The 23,128-nt window shown below is 36.8% G+C and overlaps 4 protein-coding genes and 1 non-coding gene across 6 annotated transcripts; 4 read left to right on the forward strand and 1 right to left on the reverse strand.

The window, feature by feature from the left end:
* The first annotated feature begins 657 nt into the window (after nt 1–657).
* On the forward strand, nt 658–1,678 carry LOC148578536 (uncharacterized). The gene is made up of 2 exons (XM_088503085.1): nt 658–1,589; nt 1,657–1,678. The coding sequence occupies exons 1-2, from the start codon at nt 658–660 to the stop codon at nt 1,676–1,678; spliced, it is 954 nt and encodes a 317-aa protein (XP_088359211.1).
* A 95-nt stretch (nt 1,679–1,773) lies between these two features.
* On the forward strand, nt 1,774–3,285 carry LOC148578537 (uncharacterized). The gene has a single exon (XM_088503086.1). The coding sequence runs from the start codon at nt 1,774–1,776 to the stop codon at nt 3,283–3,285; it is 1,512 nt and encodes a 503-aa protein (XP_088359212.1).
* Nucleotides 3,286–10,136: 6,851 nt separating this feature from the next.
* LOC107635606 (diacylglycerol O-acyltransferase 3-1) lies at nt 10,137–12,018 on the forward strand. Its single transcript, XM_016339125.3, has 2 exons — nt 10,137–10,534; nt 11,019–12,018. The coding sequence occupies exons 1-2, from the start codon at nt 10,250–10,252 to the stop codon at nt 11,769–11,771; spliced, it is 1,038 nt and encodes a 345-aa protein (XP_016194611.1). The 5' UTR covers nt 10,137–10,249; the 3' UTR covers nt 11,772–12,018.
* A 1,201-nt stretch (nt 12,019–13,219) lies between these two features.
* On the forward strand, nt 13,220–13,415 carry LOC148578538 (U2 spliceosomal RNA). Its single transcript, XR_015903836.1, has one exon. It is a non-coding gene; the product is annotated as a U2 spliceosomal RNA (small nuclear RNA).
* A 1,004-nt stretch (nt 13,416–14,419) lies between these two features.
* CHR18 (chromatin remodeling factor18) lies at nt 14,420–22,353 on the reverse strand. 2 transcript variants are annotated; one of them, XM_088501838.1, is made up of 24 exons: nt 21,913–22,353; nt 21,564–21,627; nt 21,319–21,407; nt 21,110–21,165; nt 20,893–20,968; nt 20,206–20,272; nt 19,992–20,058; nt 19,806–19,872; nt 19,265–19,348; nt 19,144–19,185; nt 18,823–18,978; nt 18,511–18,588; nt 17,947–18,015; nt 17,790–17,855; nt 17,556–17,684; nt 17,370–17,426; nt 16,840–16,929; nt 16,572–16,637; nt 15,972–16,040; nt 15,790–15,894; nt 15,546–15,671; nt 15,321–15,379; nt 15,188–15,224; nt 14,420–14,986 (listed from the first exon to the last, which is right to left on the reverse strand). In XM_088501838.1, exons 1-24 carry the CDS (start codon nt 22,141–22,143, stop codon nt 14,801–14,803), a joined length of 2,136 nt encoding a protein of 711 aa, XP_088357964.1. In that variant the 5' UTR covers nt 22,144–22,353; the 3' UTR covers nt 14,420–14,800. The 2 variants fall into 2 exon arrangements, with proteins under 2 accessions (XP_088357964.1, XP_088357965.1); XM_088501839.1 differs by lacking the exon at nt 15,972–16,040 and having other exon boundaries at nt 21,913–22,339.
* Nucleotides 22,354–23,128: the final 775 nt, after the last annotated feature.

Consider the following 23,128-nt stretch of genomic DNA (forward strand, 5'->3'; position numbering starts at 1 on the left):
GGATAATAATAATCCATAATTTCTTTTTATAAAAATACTAAATATAAAATATTAAAAATTTGTCACTAAATTAATTTTTATATATTTACATATATTAATTTACCTATTTTTTAACTTAATAATTAAATATATCATAATAAAATAATTAAACTAATAATTAAAATTAGGGCAAAAAACCCAAATAAACCAAGGAGCATTTGAAATTACCTAAATCCGCCAAATCAAAAATCTTCACCTGTATCCACCAGGACCAATTATTATGTAATTCGAATCAATAAGATTCGAATTATGATATCAAGTAATTCGAATTGATTTCATTCGAATTATGTGCATGCAACGACTTAAAGTAATTCGAATCAATATGATTCGAATTACTATGAAGGTAACAATATAAGGTAATTCGAAACAACTTGTTTCGAAATATGTATGAAGAATTTGAGTCTTATTAATTCGAATTACAAGGTTATTTTGTGTTTCAACATAATTCGAAACAACTTGTTTCGAATTATAAGTTAAGAATTCGAGTTTAGTTAGTTCGAATTACTAGGTTAGGTTGTGATAAATCGAAACAACTTGTTTCGAATTATATATATATAGCACGAACCAGGGCTATATATATATGCTGTGAACTCATGATGCTGTGAACAAAGTGGGGAGATGGCTAGTGAGGAGAGTTTCCTAGTGTTGGTACATTATAGAGGGTCGATTAAGAGAAAAACTCGATCCGGCGTGAAGTTCACTGATAAGGATCCACTATGTATTATCGTGACGCCAACAACCACCTACGATGCTCTTGTTAGCTGTGTGCTGGATAAGCTTGGTCTCGTAGGAGTTAAAAGGGTCAAGAAGTTTTTCTACCGCATTCCAACAGCGGTGCTCCATGACACCGTGAAGTTTGATTGTTCCACAATCGGCAGTAACGAGGACTTGCAGGTTATGTTTCTTTGTCGTAGGCAGTTTCCCGAGGTAAGGACACCGGAGTTGTTGGCTAAGTTGGTTGATGTGGTATCTAGCTCGGGTGGTTCAAACCGGAATGCGAATACTATAGCCGCAGTTGCCGGGTCGAGCTCGAGACCTGCTGTTGCTTCGTCCTCTGCTCCTGTGTATGAGCCACCGATGCAGCCTGTTGCGTCCCCTTCGTTTGCCGTCGATCTGGGCGGGAATGTTGGAGATGAGGTTCGGCATGGGGAACATATTCCCACCGAGGAACATTGTCCCACACCGGCTGGTGTTGGTGATGGTTTGTTTGAGGATCCAGATGACGATGACGTGGAGCCGGATTTGATCGCTGATGAAAGCGGCGATGATGTTGGAACTACTGTTCCGAGAAGGGCTACAGGTGGATCTAGTTCTGGCACACAGCAGTATCCACCCCATTTTTCCTCGTTGGACCTGGATGCCATGCGGCAGGATGAAAATGCTCTGCTGCCCTCAGGATTTGGCGCTAGAGATACCGAGGGGTCTGCTGGTGTGAACGAGTTTCAGGTTGGCCAACAATTTCAGGATAAAGATGAGGCGCTGTTCAATGTGAAGACGTACAGTATCCTTCGAGGGGTCCAGTACAAGGTCGTTGAGTCTGACTATCGGAGGTATGTGGGAAAGTGTTCTGAGTTTGGGAATGGGTGCACATGGCTCATTCGGATGAGTCTCCGACAGCGGAAGGGTATCTGGGAAGTGAAGCGATACAACGGTCCGCATACATGTCTCGCCAGCTCCATCTCCAGCGACCATAGGAGTCTGGACTACCATGTGATATCCACCTTCATTATGCCGATGGTTAGGGCTGATGCAGCTGTGAACATCAAGGTCCTTCAAAATGCCACGGCCGCACAATTTGGGTTCAGGCCAACGTACAGGAGGGTATGGATGGCGAAGCAGAAGGCCGTTGCCGTCATATATGGGGACTGGGACGAGTCGTACAACGAGCTCCCTAGGTGGGTTTTAGGAGTTCAGCTGACGATGCCTGGCACTGTAGCCGTCCTCAGGACTTGCCCTGTTCGAGTTGGGGGACAGGTTGACGAGTCTCAAGTTTATTTTCATAGGCTGTTCTGGACTTTCCCCCCTTGTATCCAGGCATTCCGTCATTGCAAGCCTCTGGTGAGTATTGATGGGACCCATCTATATGGGAAGTATGGGGGAACACTGCTAGTCGCCATTGCACAGGACGGAAACTCGAACATCCTCCCCGTGGCATTTGCACTAGTCGAGGGTGAGAATGCTGAGTCATGGTCTTTCTTTCTTTCCCACCTCCGTGAGCACGTGACACCTCAGCCGGGTCTGTTAGTTATTTCGGATAGGCATAATGGCATCAAGGCAGCACTCGAGGCTCCGGATGGGGGATGGCTACCCCCAGCTGCGTACCGGGCGTTCTGCATTCGACACGTTGCATCGAACTTTGCATTGACGTTCAAGGGAAAAGATGCCCGGAGGCTTCTTGTTAACGCCGCATATGCGAAGACTGAAGTGGAGTTCGACTACTGGTTTGACATTCTGCGCTCTGAGAATCCGGCAATGTGTGACTGGGCGAACCGAATCGAGTATTCGTTGTGGACACAGTACTGTGATGCGGGTCGGAGATTCGGGCACATGACAACCAATATTTCTGAATGTGTCAACTCAATCCTGAAGGGGGTAAGAAACCTCCCTGTTTGCTCGCTGGTGAAGGCCACATACGGAAGGCTAGCTGAGCTATTTGTCCGTAAGGGAAGGGAGGCCGAGGCTCAGATGGGTACTGGACAACAATTCAGTCAATACCTAGTAAAGTGTATCGAGGCCAACCTGAAGACAGCCAGGTGCTTCACGGTGACTGTTTACGACAGGGATAACTCGGAATACACCGTTGCTGAGACGACTCCGACAGGTTCATTCTCCCTTGGTACGTACAGGGTCTCGTTAGGTTCTAAGACTTGTGACTGTGGATACTTCCAAGCACTTCATTTTCCCTGTCCACACGCACTGGCATGTTGTGCTTATTCACGACTTACATGGCAGCCCTACGTCCACGAGGTCTATCGCCTGAGTTCCGTTTTTGGTGTCTATCAGATGGGATTCACACCTCCCATTCCGGAGGGTTTCTGGCCACCTTATGCAGGGCCAACCGTTATACCGGATCCGAATATGAGGCGTGCGAGGGAGGGTCGTCCTAGATCCACAAGAATCCGCACCAACATGGATGAAGCAGATCCGAACCGGCCAAAGAGATGTGGCCTCTGCAGGCAGCCAGGTCACACCAGGCGTAGTTGTCCACAAGGCGCAGGCCCCAGCGGGACTGCTGGAAATCAATAGGAGATTTCTTAATCTATTAGCACTTGTCTTCTATGTAAGTTAGCAACCATTGTGCTCCTTTGTACTAAGTTGTTTCCTATTAGTAATGAAACTTGTTATTCGGACCAAATATTTCTGCTGAATATGTTTTAAATGATTGAAATTAGTTTCTAAAACAAACAACATTACCGCGAGGGATGAATCATAATGAATAACATAACATGAAACTATATACCATAACAGAAAAGTGGAATACATCATAGTAAATGACATAACGAAACAACAAAGTACATACCATAACATCAAATAACATAACTACAACGTACATACCATAACAATGATAACCAACCAATAAGGTAGACAATATAAATATAACAACATGACATACACCAATATCCATAAATCATCTAAATAGGTGCGATCCAGTGCCGCAACGGCGTGGCACCCGTGTCCGGAAACTCCTCCGTATAAGTGGCTCCTCATCCTCAATAGACTCGTCGCTGTCATCCGGAACTGGCTGTCTCGGGGTCACACGCGCAGCATGCACGGGTCTGGACGATGACGGGCCGGCAACTGAATGTGACCCAATAGTCTGGGCAGATGCTGGGGTCCCACCCATGGCAAAAGGATGCGGGGGAGCTACCGTGGCAGGCTCGTTCAGATCTACATCCAGGGGTGCCTGTGTCCCTGTCGTCTGAACCCGTCCGGCTGCAGCCTCATCCTCCTGCATGATAGTCCGGATATCATCAAGGAAATGCGGTCCACCAAACTCGGCCACAATGCCATCACTAGCAAGCAAGTCTCCAAACATCGAGCTCGGACTCACCCATGGAGTACTCTCCTGGAGGGTATGATCATCACCGGGAACACCTACGAAGTAATCTCCAAGACCTCCACCACCAAGCCCAGCATCAGTGTGAGTCGTCGGATCTCCCATGCCAGATCCACGCGACCCACCCTCATGCCCGGCTCGATGGGCCCTATCAACCCCCGCAACATCACCTCCCATAGGCATCTGGGCACCCTCTCTAGCAGCACCCACTCTCCTCCTGCCTCCACGACCACGAACTCTCCCGCCACCCCTAACTGGGGGTTCGACGTCATCCATAGCAAGATCCGCCCCGATCCACTCCCGCTGGCTACGACGTGTCCCAACTCGAGCTCTCCGCTCAATACGACGTCTGTCGGGAACGTCCTCGACCCGGTCCATATCTGGAAGTCGACCTGCACCCCTCTGCGTAGCCTCATCTGGAATAGGAATACCTCTCGGATCCCCCAATAACATCTCCGGCGACAGAAACCTCTTTCCGTGCTGATACCACCATGTCAAGAAATCGTGTGACGGACCGGGGTCGGGGACGATGTCAAACTGTAGAATGTGCTCCGCACGCTCCTGCCAGTGAACGTGCCAGTCAGCGTACTGTGCCGGGAACCAACGGTCACCTCCTCTCCCATCCTTCGACATCAAGAAGTCGATGTTCAAGGCGGGAGACGGTATGGGCTGAACGCCACCAAACTGAGGTAAAACTCTATCAACCTGATGCCACTCCACAACCGCAAAGTAAATCAGGGACGTCCTGCAGCGCCATAACATCGTATGCCGAGGCTCCAAGACCTCCGGATGTACAACCTGGATGACGTCTAGTGCGCTATAGGGCATCCATATGAACTGGAAAAATAAAAATTAAAAGGGTTGGACAATATAAACTGAAACAATGACTTGAAATACACATGCTCTGCGTACTTACCTGCCGAGGCTGTAACAAGTCGATCTTCAGGCGAGCCATCTGTACCCGAGGTCCCTTGTTGCTAATCCCAGGATTGTAACCAGACCATCTGCGTAGGAGAAACATTAAAATTGGTTTCATAATCGAAAATAATCACGAGAAGCATATATAATACAAAACAATAACGGTACCTCGAGGCAAGGGGCCAGCTAATCTCATCATACCCAGATGGTCTAAGAGTGGGAAACCTCCAGAATATCCAAGACTGTAGTAACTGTAAAGGGCCAGCTAACTTCACCACATGTCTGTTGGCGACTCGGCACATGCACCTGTACAACCATGCAAGTGCCGCCGACCCCCAACTGTAGCGACCCATCTCCTCAAGCCGAGCAACATAAGGTAGCCATCTGATGTGTATACGGTTGCCGGACTTGTCGGCAAAGAGCTGCGTGCCCAATAACATCATGATATAGGCCCGGACAAAGCGCCTAACTGTCTCCTCATCAGCCCCGTCTGGACACTCTGCAAATGTCTCCTGAAACCAGGTGCAGTTGACTGCGAATTTCTGCACCTGGTTCTCGGGAGGTAAAACACCGACCAACTCATGGAACCACTGCCAAGCAGGTCTCCCACCCTCAATGTAAAGGTGGAAGTCTGTCAGGCAACCACTAACGTAATCTCCGTCCACTGGCAACCCCAGCTGGTATGCGACGTCCTGAAGAGTGATGGTGCACTCTCCGAACGGCATGTGGAAGGTGTGCGTCTCAGGCCGCCACCTCTCGACGAATGCGCTGACTAGGGGCTCGTCTAGTCGGAACCATCTGTCATTCAGTCTCGCAAGATGGTACAATCCGGCCATCTGCAGGTACGGAACGTACCTCTCATCAAGACGCATCCCCTGCTGCCGCCTAACGCTGGATATGCAACGACGAGGCTGGCCAGTACATAAACCGCATAATTAGAAGAGATGCACAACCCACTAACATGTACAATATGTTTCATAAGGAAGCAGAAAATAAATCGTCATGTGTAAAAGATAAATGAAACAAACGACCAACATTTTATACAGAAACCGCTCACTCAAACCTAGTGCAAATACCATTAACAAAAACAGATGCATGATCACATTTATCATAAACCGCTACCGTTAACCACTAAACCGCTAAATCGCTTAGTTAAACCGCTAAGACTAAAATAAACCGCTATAAAAAATCATTAAGAAAACCCTCTACCATACACCACCAACTCAGACCACCCCCTAAACCGCTAACCATCACAAAAACCACTATCCAAAACAATTAGCACAAACCGCTTAAAAAAACCAACTTCAAATACCACTAACAAAAACCACTGGCCTAAACCGCTTGCTTAAACTGCTAACACTAAAATAAACCGCTATAAAAAACCATTAAAAAAACCCACTACCATACACCACCAACTCAAACCACCCCCTAAACCGCTAACCATCACTAAAACCACTATCCAAAACAATTAGCACAAACCGCTTAAAAAAACCAATTTCAAATACCACTAACAAAAACCAATGGCCTAAACCGCTTGCTTAAACCGCTAACACTAAAATAAACCGCTATAAAAAACCATTAACAATAAACCACTAGCCTGCACCACTCTCCTAAACCACTATCCTAAACCACTAACAGTAACATAAACCATTATCAAAAACCATTAACAAATACCGTTATCATAAAACGCTTTCATAAACCACTAACCTCGTCGTTGATGACACCGGCGATATGCGCAACTCCATCCAAACGATAAAGCCTTCCCGGATCGTCCCCCATCGACAAAAAAAGGCGATCTCCTCTTACTCGTACGAAAGGTTGGTCGTTTTCTCTGGGATTTGGTGGGGTTAGAGAAACACAAACTGATTCGAATGAACTTGCTTCGAACTCCTTTTATAGCCGAAACAGTTGTAATTCGAATCAACTTGATTCGAATTACTATGGAAATCGGTTCTTGCCCTAATTCGAATCAACTAGATTCGAACCTCTCTAACATAAACTTCCCCTAGTAATTCGAATTAAGTGAATTCGAAATAGGTTATGTAAATTCGAAACGTATTGATTCGAATTACATGATTTTTTGGATGAGTATAATTCGAATCATATTGATTCGAATTACGTTCATTTGTTGCATGGAGATAATTCGAATTATATCAATTCGAATTACTTGAGAGTATAATTCGAATCTTATTGATTCGAATTATATAATAATTCGTCCTGGTTGATTCAGGTATGAATTTCTGATTTGGCTGATATTGGTAATTTTGAGCTATCCTTGGTATATATTGGTTTTTTGCCCTTAAAATTAGTTGCAATTATAATTTTTTGAATGAAAAGTTGAATACTTTTCTTATACATTAGTGATTTTTTTTGTGTGTATATGTATTATTAATTTTTTTAAAAAATATTAGAAAATTATCTGAATTTATTATTTTTTAGTAATTATTTTAATCATAAATTTAATTTTTTTAGTTTAATAATTTAAGGGTAAAAAACCCAAATAAGTCAGGCTGAGAAACATATTACCCAAATCAGCCAAAATAAAAATTTTTTCAGCATTCAATCAAAGATCACTTTAATATAATTCGAATAAATATAATTCGAACTACAATTGTAAGTAATTCGAATCAACTAGCTTCGAATTAAGAGCATAGAAATTTGCATGTAATTCGAATCAAGTTCTCTCGAATTACAATAGCATAATTCGAATCAAATCGATTCGAATTAGTAGGGGAAAACGAGTTAAACATAATTCGATATACGTCTATTCGAATTAGTAAGAAAAATAAACCAAACCATAAAAGTCTTTTTCTTATAGTTGCTAACATGGATAGTCCAACGCTATGTCCTGTCCCATATACTGATATACCTTCCATTAGTTTGAATAGTAAAACTTATTTTGAACATAATAATAATAATAATAATAATAATAATAATAATAATAATAATAATAATAATAATAATAATAATAATAATGACGAGATTTTTTTAAAATATTAATAAGTTATCAATTTGAATTCCATACAATACATTTTTGTCCATTTTTAATAACTCATAAATATTTTTTAACAAGCATAAGTACTATAAGTGTGTTTGGTAAAACAGCTTTTAAAAATTTAAAAAAATATAATAAACATATTTATAACGAAGAATAATATTTTTTTTTCAAATTTTAGAGACCAATAATTTAAATATTTATTTGATTTACTATCTATATTAATATAAATAGAGTTATCATTAGTCAATAATAAAACTTGTACTGATACGTTTATTACCCATTTATATATATTGACTCACTTATACAAATCACAAAAAATAAGACACATATCTCAAGTAAAATTATATGAAGATTGTGTTAGGTTGAGAAATTAGAAATATATGAGGATTCCAATGGCAACATAATGACAGGAAATATGTGTAGAAAAATAAATGAAATATATTTTTAATTGTTTTGTATGGAATAAAATATTTTTTTTAATTTTTAAATTATTAATGACTATGTAGAGTACTTTATTTAAAATTTGAGTACCTAAGTCATTAGAACATTACAAATTTTTATAGTACTCCTAACATTTTTTAAGCCATTTTTTAAAATTGTTTTGCATAGAATAAAATATTTTTTGTAGTATAATTTAAATAAATTTATTAAAAAAATTTATTAAAAAATATTTATGAGCTATTAAAATTGGACAAAAGTGTATTGTATGGAATTCAAATTGATAGCTCATTAATATTTTAAAAAAATCTCATTATTATTATTATTATTATTATTATTATTATTTTGTTCAAAATAAGTTTTACTATTCAAACTAATGGAAGGTATATCAGTATATGGGATAGGGACACAGCGTTGGGCTATCCATGTTAGCAACTATAAGAAAAAGACTTTAAGGTTTGATTTATTTTTCTTACTAATTCGAATTGACATATATCGAATTATGTTTAACTCGTTTTCCCCTACTAATTCGAATCGATTTGATTCGAATTATGCTATTGTAATTCGAGAGAACTTGATTCGAATTACATACAAATTTCTATGCTCTTAATTCGAAGTTAGTTGATTCGAATTACTTGCAATTGTAGTTCGAATTATATTGATTCGAATTACATTAAAGTAATCTTTGGTTGAATGGTGAAAAAATTTTCATTTTGGCTAATTTGAGTAATATATTTCTGGCTTATATGGGTTTTTTACCCATAATTTAACCGTATACAAAAGTCTATAATTTTAAATATTAATAATAAAAAATAATAAATTTAATACCTAAACGTTTTCCATTTTAGGAATTTCTTATCCGAAAAATCTCGTAAATTTAAAATAGTACTAATAACAAATTAAAAATAAAATCTAAAATCTAATATCTAAAATTAAATTTAAAATTATAATTTGATTTCATTAAAATAATTTATTTGACTTAATTTGATAAAGTCAAACATTTCCCTCTTGAAACGTACCGTTTCCAATGGATGTCTAACTGTAGATACACGTGTACTTTCAAACGGTCACAGGTCATCAAATTTGAACACGTGGATCAATGTATTGCCACTTGTCATCCATAATTAGCTCCCGTACATACGCGCCATAACCAATCCATATGGTGGTTGAAAGCCAAATCGAAATTAACACATGCCAACACTCCAACACAAAAGTGGTTATAGACCATACATATATTAATTATGATAAATTTATAGATGTCTAGTATTTATGATTAAAAAAATTAATTAAATTCTTCTAATTTTATGAATTAACTATGCTCTAATATTTAAAATCGAAATACATAAAAATATATATATATATATATATATATATATATAAAAAGAATGTAATATTTTTTTTATATATTTTGTATATTCTTTACATATTATTTTTATATATTTTTTTAATTTTTATGTATTTTTTAATTTTATTAGTATATGCTACACAATTCAAAAATAACACATATTTATATTTAATTTCACACACTTAAATTAAAATTTAAATCTAAATAAATTAAATTTAGAATTTTTTAATGATTTAATTACTGAGAATTCTAATAATCTTTGGACCAAGAAATTTTGAGAAAATTTCAAAAAAAAAAAAAATCGATGCCACGTCACGAAGGGTCAATAATGAATCGCCACCACATCATAAATAGAGAAATCCGTTTCTTCCTAGCAGCGACAAAAAGAGCACCGTCAAAACCTCAGAAGAGAGAAAAGGAGAATTTGGTTCCTAATTAATTCTCACCATCAACGATGGAGGTTTCAGGCGCCGTTCTAAGGAATGTCACGTGCCCTTCCTTTTCTGTGCACGTGAGTTCCCGTCGTCGTGGTGGTGATAGTTGTGTTACAGTGCCGGTGAGGATGAGAAAAAAGGCGGTGGTGCGTTGTTGCTGCGGGTTCAGTGATTCGGGGCATGTGCAGTATTACGGGGACGAGAAGAAGAAGGAGAATGGAACCGCTATGTTGAGCACCAAGAAGAAGCTCAAGATGCTGAAGAAACGTGTCCTTTTCGATGATCTTCAAGGAAACCTGACTTGGGTAATTTAATTATTTTTACATCTTGTTGCTTTATGTTTGGACTGAAATTTAGTTGCATTGGGTTGAAATCAAATTTAACAGGTTTAGAATAATGCATCTGAACATGCGATTCCATTGATTATTTGGTGAATTTAGTTACATCATGGTAAGTGCATGTTATTGTTGCTGGCCTTTAAAATGATTGACAGAGTTTCAAGTTTTATTTAATGTGAAGAAAATTTTATGTCCTAAATTATTCAAGTTGGGATGTTAATGGTTTGAGAGAGGAAGAGTGAAATTGAGAGGAGGAGAAAAATTGGTTCTTTTTCCATTTTGAAAATTTCAAATGAATGAAAACTGAAAAAAAATATTTTGTTGTTAACCTTATATATCCTTAATATATTCCTACTATAATTAATCACCATTGACATTAAATTAATAAAAAAAATAATTTAGGTAACACAATGAAAAATTTAATTATTATTATTTTTTTTTTGTTACGTAGGATGCTGCTATGGTTTTGATGAAGCAGCTAGAGCAAGTAAGGGCAGAGGAGAAGGAATTGAAGAAAAAAAGGAAGCAAGAGAAGAAGGAGGCAAAACTCAAAGCCTCTAAGATGAACACCAATCCTGATTGCGAATCGTCATCGTCATCGTCATCATCTGAATCTGAATCTGAATCAAGTGAGAGTGAATGTGACAATGAGGTGGTTGACATGAAGAAGAACATTAAGGTTGGTGTTGCCGTTGCTGTTGCCGATTCCCCACGAAAGGCGGAAACCATGATCTATACACCTCCCTTGTTGCCCGAGGATGTTAGTGCTAATCATCATCATCATAATGCCGTGGAATTATTCTCTAGAAACAATGACATATCAGTTGGAAGCATTAATGGTGGCCTTAAGAATGAGAATACTGCGGTTATTACCACTGAAGCTATTCCTCAGAAGAGGATTGAGGTATGCATGGGAAACAAGTGCAAGAAATCCGGATCTATTGCATTGTTGCAAGAATTTGAGAGAGTGGTTGGTGCTGAAGGAGGTGCTGCTGCTGCAGTTGTTGGATGCAAGTGCATGGGGAAGTGCAAGAGTGCACCTAATGTGAGGATTCAGAACTCTACTGCAGATAAAATAGCTGAGGGGTTCAATGATTCAGTTAAGGTTCCAGCTAACCCTCTTTGCATTGGGGTTGCATTGGAGGATGTTGAAACCATTGTGGCTAGATTCTTGGGCGAGAATCAGGAAAGTACTAATGAATAATTTGCTGGTATGCTGTTTGGAAAATTGTATATACGTAGTGCCAGAACCTATCAGATTGTTGTTTTATTTTATATAAACATAGACTGCATATTGTTGTGAGATTCGATTTCCTCATTTATTGGAACTTCCAGAGCCTGATTTGTGTCCATTCGAGCTCGACTCAAAGATTTACATGGCCTGCTCAATCTATGAATTCAAATTTGAGGGCCCTGTTTGGCATTAATATTAATATATTAATATTTCTTGTTATTCCTTGTTGGTTGTTATCATTTAGCATTCTGTATTTATTTATTTATTTCGTGATTTGATTTACCATATAGTGTTAAATACAGGAGACGAGTTCCTTATCAGATTTTACATCCATACCATATTTACTAAAGTTTAAATGATGGTATAACGGGTGGAAGTAATTTTTCTTTCTCATATGCCACTGCCGAAAAGTGAAATTTCATGCGATTTTAACATATTTGGAAAATTTCTTTCGAATGCTTTCCTATCATTTGCTTGGTTATGTTCCGAATATTGTATCCATATCCATAGGCTATCTATATATTTCTATTTATCTTGTGTGATATTTTAACATAAAATTGAGCTCTCTAAGGGTAATAGATTGGATCAAATCAGATGGCTAATATCAGTTTCCTCTGAGGTTACACTGATCTATCAATACTATATATTTACTCTCGGTGTTAGCCGAACCAATAAAGCAATCTTTTAGTTTCTTCTATGACCCTTTTCCTCCCAAACAAAAGGTTTCATCCTTTGAACTATTAAAGGAGGATTTTATACTGTCACGTTTATGGTTAACCGGTGCTGCGGTAGTGCGGTACATGAATACCATTGGTAACAAGGAAATTGAGCTTTTTGATATGTGTAACTTAGAAGTTAGAACCATGTTTATTTATCTCATTTTGTGGTTATTGATGTGATAATAAACTAACTGAAAACCATAAGTTAGTATATTAATAAAACTTAGGGAAAAATAAGAAAGATATCACAATGCACATACAATAAAGCTTTGATAGAAAAAATTAGATATATAAAATAGTTATAAAATTTGGGGCTTATATTACAAAATTAGATATTTAAGATAATTCTTAAATTTGGAATGTTACATTATGGGTGTGAACATTATTTGATATAAATAGAACACGAAATCCAAATCTTCATTTCCTGTTGCAATGTTGTGTTTAGCTGGGAAGATGGAGTATGAGTTAACTAAGTAAACCTTGATGAAGGAATAAGCCATGCTTGTCAGTTTTTAATCAATGTTCTTGTTAGAGGCACAACAATTTCGGACGACAAATACAATGTATGCGGAAAAAAAGCTCTTGGTACGACACGTTATACTTTAGAAGGTTTAGTTTGGTTTAGTCCTACATCGAGGGGAGCAAGAACAAAGAGACGAGGGTTCAGTATAAAAGAAAGAATTGAAGGAGAAGCAAATCATACCTTTCTCGGCCTTTTGGCTAAGATCAAGTGTAGTATCTGTTCTTATCAGTTTAATATCTGATATGTGGGCCATTGGCCCACACGATATTAAATTTATTTTTTGAGGGGGATGGGCCACTACAGTAGCTTGCTACTGGGCCCATCGAGCGTCGCCTAGGCCTTACACTATTGCCTGGGCCTGGCGCACCCCACCAAATTAGTTCAAAGATTTCTTAATTCATGAAAAAATAGGCCATTTAATTAAATAATTTATGCCTAGTATTAATTCTCATACTTACCAAACAAAATAAGGGATTTCTCATAATTAGGTAGAATAAATCTCTATCTCGCATCCCACAATTCGAGAAACTGTAGAATACCACAAGAGAGATCTTGGGAGTTGAAGTTCCAGCATTTATACAACCAATGATGCTGAAGGGGTTTCCATGCCCCCGATAAATAGTTATTTTTCGTGTTTTTGGGGCCAAAGCCCCCTGTTCGCCAAAAAAAAAGGATTTCTTAAATATGTGAGAAGTATGAAAATTGTTTAAATTTTCTAAATATGCACCGGGGATGGCGCACTGCATATCTGTCGAATGTTTTTACGCTGCGCTTGCACTTGTACTTATTTTATTTCCCCTATTTTATTTTTTATTTTTAATATTCCTTCCTTAATCCATATATATTAGGATAAAACACAAACAAAACAAATGGAAGCCAATATTATATGGATCATGTTATACGAATGTCTTGGCTTTGCAATGCAACCTAATTCAATTTACTATATGCTTATGTAAATAGAAATGCATTGGTTCGATTTATTAGAGACAGATGTTGACAACCTAAATCAACGCTACCTGCTTCGATTTACTGCGCGTCACAAACCCAAGAATTTGACTCTCAAATTCGATACTAATATACTGATGCTAAGATACAAATCAAAGTCATCTAATTCAATTTACTATGAGATACAACCTATATAAATACAGAATGTTGGTGGTTCATTAAAGTGAGACTTTTAATGGTTAGTAAAGATAATTTTATAGTTCTTGTACACTATAAAAGAACGATTAAGAAAAAAATGTGATAGAGAATAAAATTTACGGATAAATATCCATTGAGTCTCTATTAATTAGAGTTGTTAAAAGTTGACAGATTCTATCTTGGTCACCAATACTTTTTCTTTCTACGAAATATAATGATACATGCATATGGAGTAAAGAAATTTACAAGTCTCATTCATATATGATAATGTACTACACTGTACAGAGCCCCAAACTAAAACGAAACATAGGGGAGCAAAAAGTTAAGAACAAAAAGTGGAAACCTAAAATCTAATGGGTGACTTTACCAACATTTTCTTCCAATACATATTTCACATAACCAAACCATTATCTCCAGCATAAGCAACATAGTTTAGTGTAGTCAGTTCTACTCAAAATCTATTATTTGTTGTACAATGAATTTCAGCTTCAAAAGGCATTTGTGTCATCAAAGGTGTAATTCCCCATGTAAGCACATGTGGTTAATACTACAGGGAAACTTGCCACCGGCCACATATTTGCAAAAATGGAAATCCACTTGGGGTATCTCACATGTCATGACTGACGGGGCCGTTTTGGGTCAGGCTGATGTTCTGATCTATCCACATTATCACATCTTCTGACAAACTGGTCAAGAGTTCTCTGCTTTGAAGGGCTATGCTCAACAGTAGTATGCTTTGCAGGGCTACTCAATGGTTGATTATTTGACACAGCTAAGGTATTCTCATGGCCATCTAACATCTGATTTTTTCAATAACTAAAATTCAGAATGGTTTCTCAGAAACATCAAAATGTACCTCTCAAATACTACTTGAGTATAAATCTTGACAAAATATAAATATAAACCAGAATAGAACCACCAGTTCATTTTACCATATGAAATTAAGCATTATGTTCATTTAGCATTACATATGATAGTTCCAAGATGATGTAGAGATGTACCTGCCCCAAATTATCCAGTTTGGATTGCACCACATCCCTAAGATGTAAAAATTTACAAGATCATCAATGCAAAATAAGTATTAAGTCAACACTATACCAAGCAATGACAGACTGCAGAAATAACAGCACCTACCATATGATGTCATCAACCGTATCATTTGCCAGCAAGTAGTATATATTTACTGAAGAAACCTGTAAACAAGAACTAACTAGTCAAAGAACCATAACAGTGCATGTTGCCTTTGCTACTAAAAAATAAGACATGTGAGTTATTTTCATTGGAGATTATCTGTTTTCTTAATGTTGTCATGCAACTAGTAACAGCTCTCTCCTTTCTACTTCATGAGAGTGAGAATACCTGGCCAATTCGATGAGCACGATCTTCGGCCTGAATTAGGTCACCTGGAGTCCAGGATAGTTCTGCAAAGATAACTGTGCTTGCAGCAGTTAAAGTTAATCCAACTCCTCCAGCTTTAATGGATAACTGTATGATAACATGTCACATCAAATCATTATCTCAAGCAAAAATATTAACCAATACAACAGAAAAAATTCTTATAATGGAAACACATGGAAGAAATGCACAACAGAAAACACCATACCACAGCTGCCTTGATAGAATCCTTTTCCTGGAAATCTGTAACCAATGGTTGCCTTGATGCAGCGGGTGTACCTCCATCAATCCGGATGCAACCCACTTTTTTCCTCTGGAAATTTTTAACAGATTTTGTAAATGTTTATAATTTCCAATATAAGAAAATGAGTAAAATTGAACTGGTCTTACAAGAAGGAACTCATGTATTGCATCTATCATTGGCTGATGATGTGCAAATATAAGAAACTTGCAACCTGCCTACAGTGATCACAACATATTACACGAGATAACCACCAATAGCCCAAATGAAAAAGCAAGATGGAAGCAAGAGAAAAAATTGAGGCAATCAAACTTTCAAATTAAGCATACACAATGATTTGGGACGACTGGAGGATGGATGAAATATAGGAATTAACATATAATCTAGTTTACAATTCATGTACTCAGACCAGCCAACATTGACACCAATAATAATTGTGGCATTCGTATGAAAATGCCATACGCTGACATTTTCACCACACTGTTCTGCCAATTTAATTCATTCAAGTCATCGTCCTACATTAAGGGGCATCGTTTGCAATACAAGCAACATGAAAATTTAACCAACATTGAACATATTTAAAAAAATTGGATGATAGAAAACCATGCAAGTATGCCAATCAAAGGAGATGGGTGAGATACTAGAGAAGCTGAGAATCTAACTTGACTTTCTTATAGTATATACAGCTGCAATCATTAATTCTTAGTATTGACTTTTTATTGCTTTGAAGCGGTGGAGGGGAGCAATACCTCAATGACGGTTCCAAGATATTCAAGAACAGCAGGAATCTTGGCATCTGCAGAATCAGTATATATCTGGAATTGAATATATCATGATTCAGTTTTGGTCATATACCAGTCAAAATTATTTAAACTACTCACATATAGGCCAAGGCCTGACAAAATGTTGCAGTAAAAACTATAAACCTATCATAGTATCATAGTTCTAGGTAATAATAAAAACTTCCAAACAAATTGTACAAGTCATGATTATGTTCAGAACTTCTTCCATGCAAACCTTGTTAATCAGATTCTTTTGAGTAAACTTAAGAGATTCAGCCTCATCTTTTGATTTGGCAGACTTAATTTTGGCTTTTACCACCTCTAACTGCAGTTTAAAAAAAAAAAACAAAAAAACAAAAAACAAACAAAGAAACAAATATTGGTTAGATTTTATCACCTCAAACTCAAACCGAAAATGGAGAGCACATATTAACATTTCGAAGTCAAATAACCTAATTTTGGAAAGAAAACTTACCACATTACCAATAAAAATTGGTGAGAAAATTTTTGAACCATTTTCAAAAGTGGAAGTTTTAGAAAAATACGCATAATCTAAACAAGAATCACATAGTTCAAATAAATGACATCCACAGTCCACTAGTTTGAATATGAACAACCCTATAAAATGTAAATAGAAAATGATTTTATATTGCCAAAATAAGCATATTGTCAAGACACCATAACCAGCTCAAACATAAATAACCAGAATGGCATGATGCTATTCTAGTCTCAAGACATAGATGCAAAATGATTATGTTGAATTACCTCACGGAATAAAGCGTTAATTTGCTTCATGTCCTTGTCAGCTAAGTCTAAGAAGACCTGAGGATCAACCAAAAATCAAAAGTTTCAAGTTTCATGAGCCTGCTCTGAATGCTCATTGATTGAAACAAACAATGGCAAAAGAGTGCACGACAGATTGCAAAGAAGAAATGGAGATAATGAACGCACTTGTTGCCTACGCTTTACAGGAAGTTGAGAAAGAACATCTTTTTTAAGCCTTCGTATCATCACTGTTGCCTTCATCAAATTGTGTAATTCTTCATGATTACTTGCCCCTTGATAAACTCCAAAAACTCCCTAGAAGAAAAATGAAAAATTGAAAGTTGGAATAGCCATTCATCAATAGAGAAAGGAAAACTAGCTGCTTTGGAGAATCTCATTAGTAAAGAAGAGATGACTTACACCCTTGCAATATCGGTTACCATATTCATGAACATTCTTATATACGCCAGGATACAAAGCTTCCAGCTGTCAAGCACAATTACAAAGAGATCCTCAAAATGTCTCCACCAATGTCAAACATATATGAGGTATTACATATAATCAGACAAGGAATTACCTGCTTGAACAGTTCTATTGGTCGAGATAAAGCAGGAGTTCCACTAAGCAATATTGCGTATTGAGCTTTCTGACATGTTTAGTTTTAAATTGAAAGAAAACATGAGAGAATTAGATAAAGAAGGATTACTCAGCATCTAGCAGGTGACTATTGCAACTCAATGAACAATGAAAGTCAAACACAAATGATAATATACAAAACTATTTTACACAGGACACTGGACTCTCACAATGGGAGGAGGGAAACATGGGTTCAGAGTACTAGAGTACTTGCGCACAATTCTGCATGTGTTTGAAGCTGGTTATTCATTTATTTAAAAGAAAAGTAAAATTAAAAGAATATCATCTTAGTTCTCTAAAAGGTTAACACACGACACCATACTCCATTTGCAGAGCAAGTGAACCTTTTCATATGCACATGCTAGAAGATTTCTTTTTTTTTTTTTAAATATTTTTAATTTTCTCAATTTTTTCCCAGAAGTTTCTAAGCTTGATAGACAAATGAATAATTTAAAAGCAAGTATACCAGAAGCAAGCATGTAATTGTAGCTTACAAACTTGTTACCTTTATAACTGGAAGAGTTGCAGTAGTCCTCTTTGCCTGAGCATTCTTCAGATAGTGTGATTCATCTGCAATCACAACCTGAATAAAAACAGGGGTTCACTGTTACGAGCAAGATTTATTAGTAAAATATGAAGTACTTTATCAAATTTCATGAGTTTCCACCATAATAACATATAGATATAGATTAATTCCTCTATACATTGTGCTCTGCCTCTCTGAAATAATAAAAATAAAAAAGCAAATGCTGACATATGATTAAAACTGACAAACTGCAGTGGAAGTAAGAAAATTGGATAGGAAATTGGATCTAACCTTAAAGTCCAATGTTGTGAGTATATTCTGTAGCTTTGGCACCAAATCATATGAGATAATGTTGAAGAGTCCATCCAAACGAATGTTGCTTTTGGCACTTGGGGATACTATATTGAAGCCTCCTCTATTTGATCCACCACTTTGAGGTAAGACGATCTACTAAAGATATCTAGTTAGCAAAATATTGTTTATAGAATGGATAAGAAAAGTGACATTGTACGAAGAAGTGAACCTAAGGAATCTAATAATCTAAGATTTATGTACAAACCAGGGGGAAATAAACATTAAAAAATAGACAAAAAGGGATTGCAGATTACGTACAAGTATATCTGAAGAAGGAAGATTCAGCCATTGTTGAATCATCTAAAAGAAAAAAGAAGATAAGCACAACTTCCCCAAATATCTCTATTAGGTCTGGAAAACATCTAAATACAATCCTTACAGAAGCCCATTGCAGGCGCAATGATGATGGTGCAACTATGAGAACAGGCCATGACTCCTGAATGCATGAAGCTACAGCAATGGCCTGCAAAAGGTAAGAAAAATTATACAAGCAACACAACATAATGTGGCACTCCACAAAAAAAAAATATCCATCACTTCCCTCTCTCCCCCTAAGGAGAAGGGGAAAGATAAAACCAGCAAAAAGAGGAAGAAATTGCTTTGCGTTGAGTAGGTAATTCTACCGTCTATATTGATTCTACCATTTACTGACATGCAATATCTTTTATTAAGTCACAGATACTACAGTAGTACCAAGTACTATTTCTATCATAAGCTTATTTTAATAGAAGATACTAAGATACTCATCTTTGTAATTGTATACAGCATAGGAAAATATATATACAAGACATGTTTACAGGTTAATAAGCAGAAACTGTGAGAAGACTTCACTAAAACCAACATTATGTACATCAAGAATTAAAACAGTACTACAGATACTGTAGATTGAAGATATGAAAATGTTCTAGTCAGTGAATTGCCTGCAAAGTTTTTCCTAGTCCCATTTCATCTGCCAAAAGAGCACGTCCTCCATGTTGTAGAATAAACCTGAAAACAAAAGGCATAATATAAGAGCCAATTACCAGGAAGGAAAAAAAATATCATAATATGCAATACATATAAAGAAAATGGTCTGCTGTTGAATAAGTTAGTGGATATCTACATACCTTACACCTTCTCTCTGAAATGGTAAAAGCTTTGATTCAATGTAATTAGGGATCTTGTCGTAACGATCTTTGGTAATCACAACAAAAATAGCAAACATTAAAAGTTTTAGCCAAATAATAATAATCATATAGGGGGGTAATGAACCTAAAGCCTTGGAAGATCAAGAAAGGAGAGAACAAAACATCTTAGTCAAAACCTTCATTCAGCCTATACCTCGAAGATCTGGAACAGCGGATGCAGAAACAATGGCACGGTGCACTAAAGGATCTAAGTTCTCCACCTGTAAAATTATTCAAACAAACGTAGGAAGGAAATTAAATCAAATATCAAACTCAGAATAAAAACCTCAGCTTAGGATAAAACCTTTGGCATACATCATCAATTAAGGATAGCATAGTTCTTATCCTATTACTAAACACATAATAGTATTATTGATAATGAATTTGTTATCCCAGACAAACACTATTTTGATAATCTATCTTGCCATTATAAGTATAACACATAAATGGGTGCACAGAGTGTAAAAAGGTTTTACAATTAAAAAGAAACTACGTAGAGACACAACAAGAAACATTAGTGAGAAAAAAAAGATAAAAATCTCCATAAACAGCAACACGGTTGGGTAGCTTATACTTAAATAGCCAAGAAAACCGCCAACCACATGCAGTGTTGAATGATGCCAAAGAGACAAAGGCACAAGGACCATTACGGAAAAATATGTACTTCCGGGGAAAAAAATACTTTGCTATAAATGCTACTATGTGAAATCCCAAACACTTGACCAGTTTTCCCCAAAAAAATCATATAAACCGAGCTCAATTGTAATTAAGATTAGCAAATGATAACATCAGTTTCCCACTTTCCCTATTATTAAGAAAATGAAAATCGAATAATTATTACCTGAACTTTATAATTAGATATTTCTCCTAGAACCTTCTCTGCGTCTGACAAGGAAGAAAGTGGGAACATCCATAACCTGCAGACTCAAAATTTTTCAAACAACTAAGCCCGCAAAACAACTAATCAACAGAACCAAAGTCCTCATGCTAGGAAGAACACATGCACTTATAGCTGGAAGAAGGAAAGAGAGAAGAGGGGGGGGGGGGGGGGTAGATACCTTTCTTTTGCATTCCAAGAAGCTTTAGGGATTCTTCGAAAAGCAGAAATTATTACCTGCCATGAAACAAAGCCTATAAAGCATGAGCCTGAAATTCCCATGCAGGCACTTGTCAAGGTCAAAAGACATAGCCCCTGATTATGGAATATTCAAATTTTTTTCGAATAGAAATATAAAAGTCAATACTTGATGAAGTTAGCATGTGAAACCTGGTCATATTGGAATTTCGCTGCAACATGCCCACTGGAATGAAGAAAAAATTTGACAGAAAACTTCGGCAGTTCTTTAGAAGGTTCATCTGGTTACACATAAACCCAATTTCCAAAGCAAATGCCAATATATCAACAAATGATATTCCAAAAACCAGAAGAAATACATCAAATAGAGACTAGGAATACAGCCATAAACAATGAAAGCGAAACAAATGTTAAGGTTTTGAAGGAAAGAAGGTTACCCTTTTTTGTCCCTGGTTTCAATGAGGGGTGTAATGCTCTACCTCCTTGAGGCAAAGCGTCCACCTGGATTGCAATACAAACACACTATGAGTAGTTCTCCTTCCAAAAACTGAACCACAGAGTACAGGAAAGAATACTAAAGACTATAGTAGCAAACATCTTTTGATTCTTCTGCATTATTTTGTTTTTTAACTTTAAAACGGGACATACACACGCATGAACAACACTTTAACAAAAGACAAATTTAACCCAACAAGAGCAAAAGGAAAGCCAAACAAAGCCAGAAAAACCCCAAGAAGAATACAAAATGGGAAACAACATGAAATGAAGAAAAGATTATAACTTTACCCTTTGAGGACGGGAATCGGAAATGGGGTTTGGTGGGAAGGGTTGGGAATGGTTGGCAGAAGGTGGTTTTGGAAAATGGTGTTGTTGGTGTTGGTGTTGGTGCAGATTGAGTTGTTGAGAAGAAGGAGGGGTAGAAGAGTCGCGAAGTTGAGCAATTTTCTGGAAAGCGTCGCGTTCAAGAGAATCGAGTTCTTCTGCGGTCAAGTCCCAGTCATCATCCTCTACCTCCATTGATGCCTCTCACAAACACAGCAGTAGCAATAGCAATAGCAAAAGCAAAAGCCTTCGTTTTTGCGTTTGCTTTTTGCGAGCGTTGCACGAAAAATCAAATCAAATTCAACTTTCTTCCCCCACTTTGCCCTTGATTTTCAAAATTTCATGACTTGCCTAATAAATTCTCTTAATTCTTTTTAAAAGAAAAAACTTCAGAACATTAATTTCACAATATTTGGTTAAAGAGTGTGTTAATATTTAATAATATTGAATATTAATTAAGAAACGAAAATAGATTTTTTTTAAATAAAAGCTTAAAAAATTATATTTAATTTTTATTTCCATTTATACGATTATATCATTATAATTACTTTTTGTTTATTTTGTTTAACCTCACTTTTTGTTATTCAGAAAAAAAAGAATGGATGTATTAAGTATACTATTACCTTTTGGAATATAATTTGTGTATAAATAATATTACATTTAGTGATTATACTTACTTTTGTAAGAATTTTTAGTTATTAAAACACATAATTTTATTGATGTAATAATAAATAGTTAAATGTGTAACTTTTTAATCGATATTAAGAGAAAGTAGTGAGAACCAATATTAATTGTGTACAATAAATTAAAAAAAAAGTAAAATTAAAATTAAAATTTAGATCATTAATTAATTATTTAATTTCAAATTTTAAAATTTGAAATTTAAGATTAGTATTTAAATTCATTCCCACTATGTACGGTTATTTCTAATCTTACCATAATCTCCAATATACATCCAAAACTCATCGTCATTTTCTCCGGTTCTCACCTCGTGTCACTGAATTTCTCGTCGGTCATACCGATGCCGCCGCATCCTCCCACCGACACCGTTCTCACCTCTGCCGGTCAGCCCGATGCGCATCGCCCTCCGACGCTCAACCTAAGGTTGCTGCCGCTGTTTTCGTGCCTCTCTTCCGAACCAGCTTCGCTTTCTCCCATTCCTTCAAGCCTCTTCTCACCG

The sequence above is a fragment of the Arachis ipaensis genome, chromosome B1 (assembly GCF_059453495.1).
Source record: "Arachis ipaensis isolate K30076 ecotype BB chromosome B1, ASM5945349v1, whole genome shotgun sequence".
NCBI lineage: Eukaryota > Viridiplantae > Streptophyta > Magnoliopsida > Fabales > Fabaceae > Arachis > Arachis ipaensis.

What these genes read in the sequence shown, in the direction of transcription:
- LOC107635606 (XM_016339125.3), top strand. Translation starts at nt 10,250, where the DNA reads ATGGAGGTTTCAGGCGCCGTTCTAAGGAATGTCACGTGCCCTTCCTTT. An exon ending in TTCAAGGAAACCTGACTTGG is followed by an intron (nt 10,535 to 11,018) that starts GTAATTTAATTA and finishes TTTGTTACGTAG; the next exon opens with GATGCTGCTATGGTTTTGAT.
- LOC148578537 (XM_088503086.1), top strand. Translation starts at nt 1,774, where the DNA reads ATGGTTAGGGCTGATGCAGCTGTGAACATCAAGGTCCTTCAAAATGCC.
- CHR18 (XM_088501838.1), bottom strand. Translation starts at nt 22,143, where the DNA reads ATGGAGGTAGAGGATGATGACTGGGACTTGACCGCAGAAGAACTCGAT. An exon ending in ACGGTTGATGACATCATATG is followed by an intron (nt 15,225 to 15,320) that starts GTAGGTGCTGTT and finishes TTTACATCTTAG; the next exon opens with GGATGTGGTGCAATCCAAAC. An exon ending in AACTGGATAATTTGGGGCAG is followed by an intron (nt 14,987 to 15,187) that starts GTACATCTCTAC and finishes TGAAAAAATCAG; the next exon opens with ATGTTAGATGGCCATGAGAA.
- LOC148578536 (XM_088503085.1), top strand. Translation starts at nt 658, where the DNA reads ATGGCTAGTGAGGAGAGTTTCCTAGTGTTGGTACATTATAGAGGGTCG. An exon ending in GTTGAGTCTGACTATCGGAG is followed by an intron (nt 1,590 to 1,656) that starts GTATGTGGGAAA and finishes AGTCTCCGACAG; the next exon opens with CGGAAGGGTATCTGGGAAGT.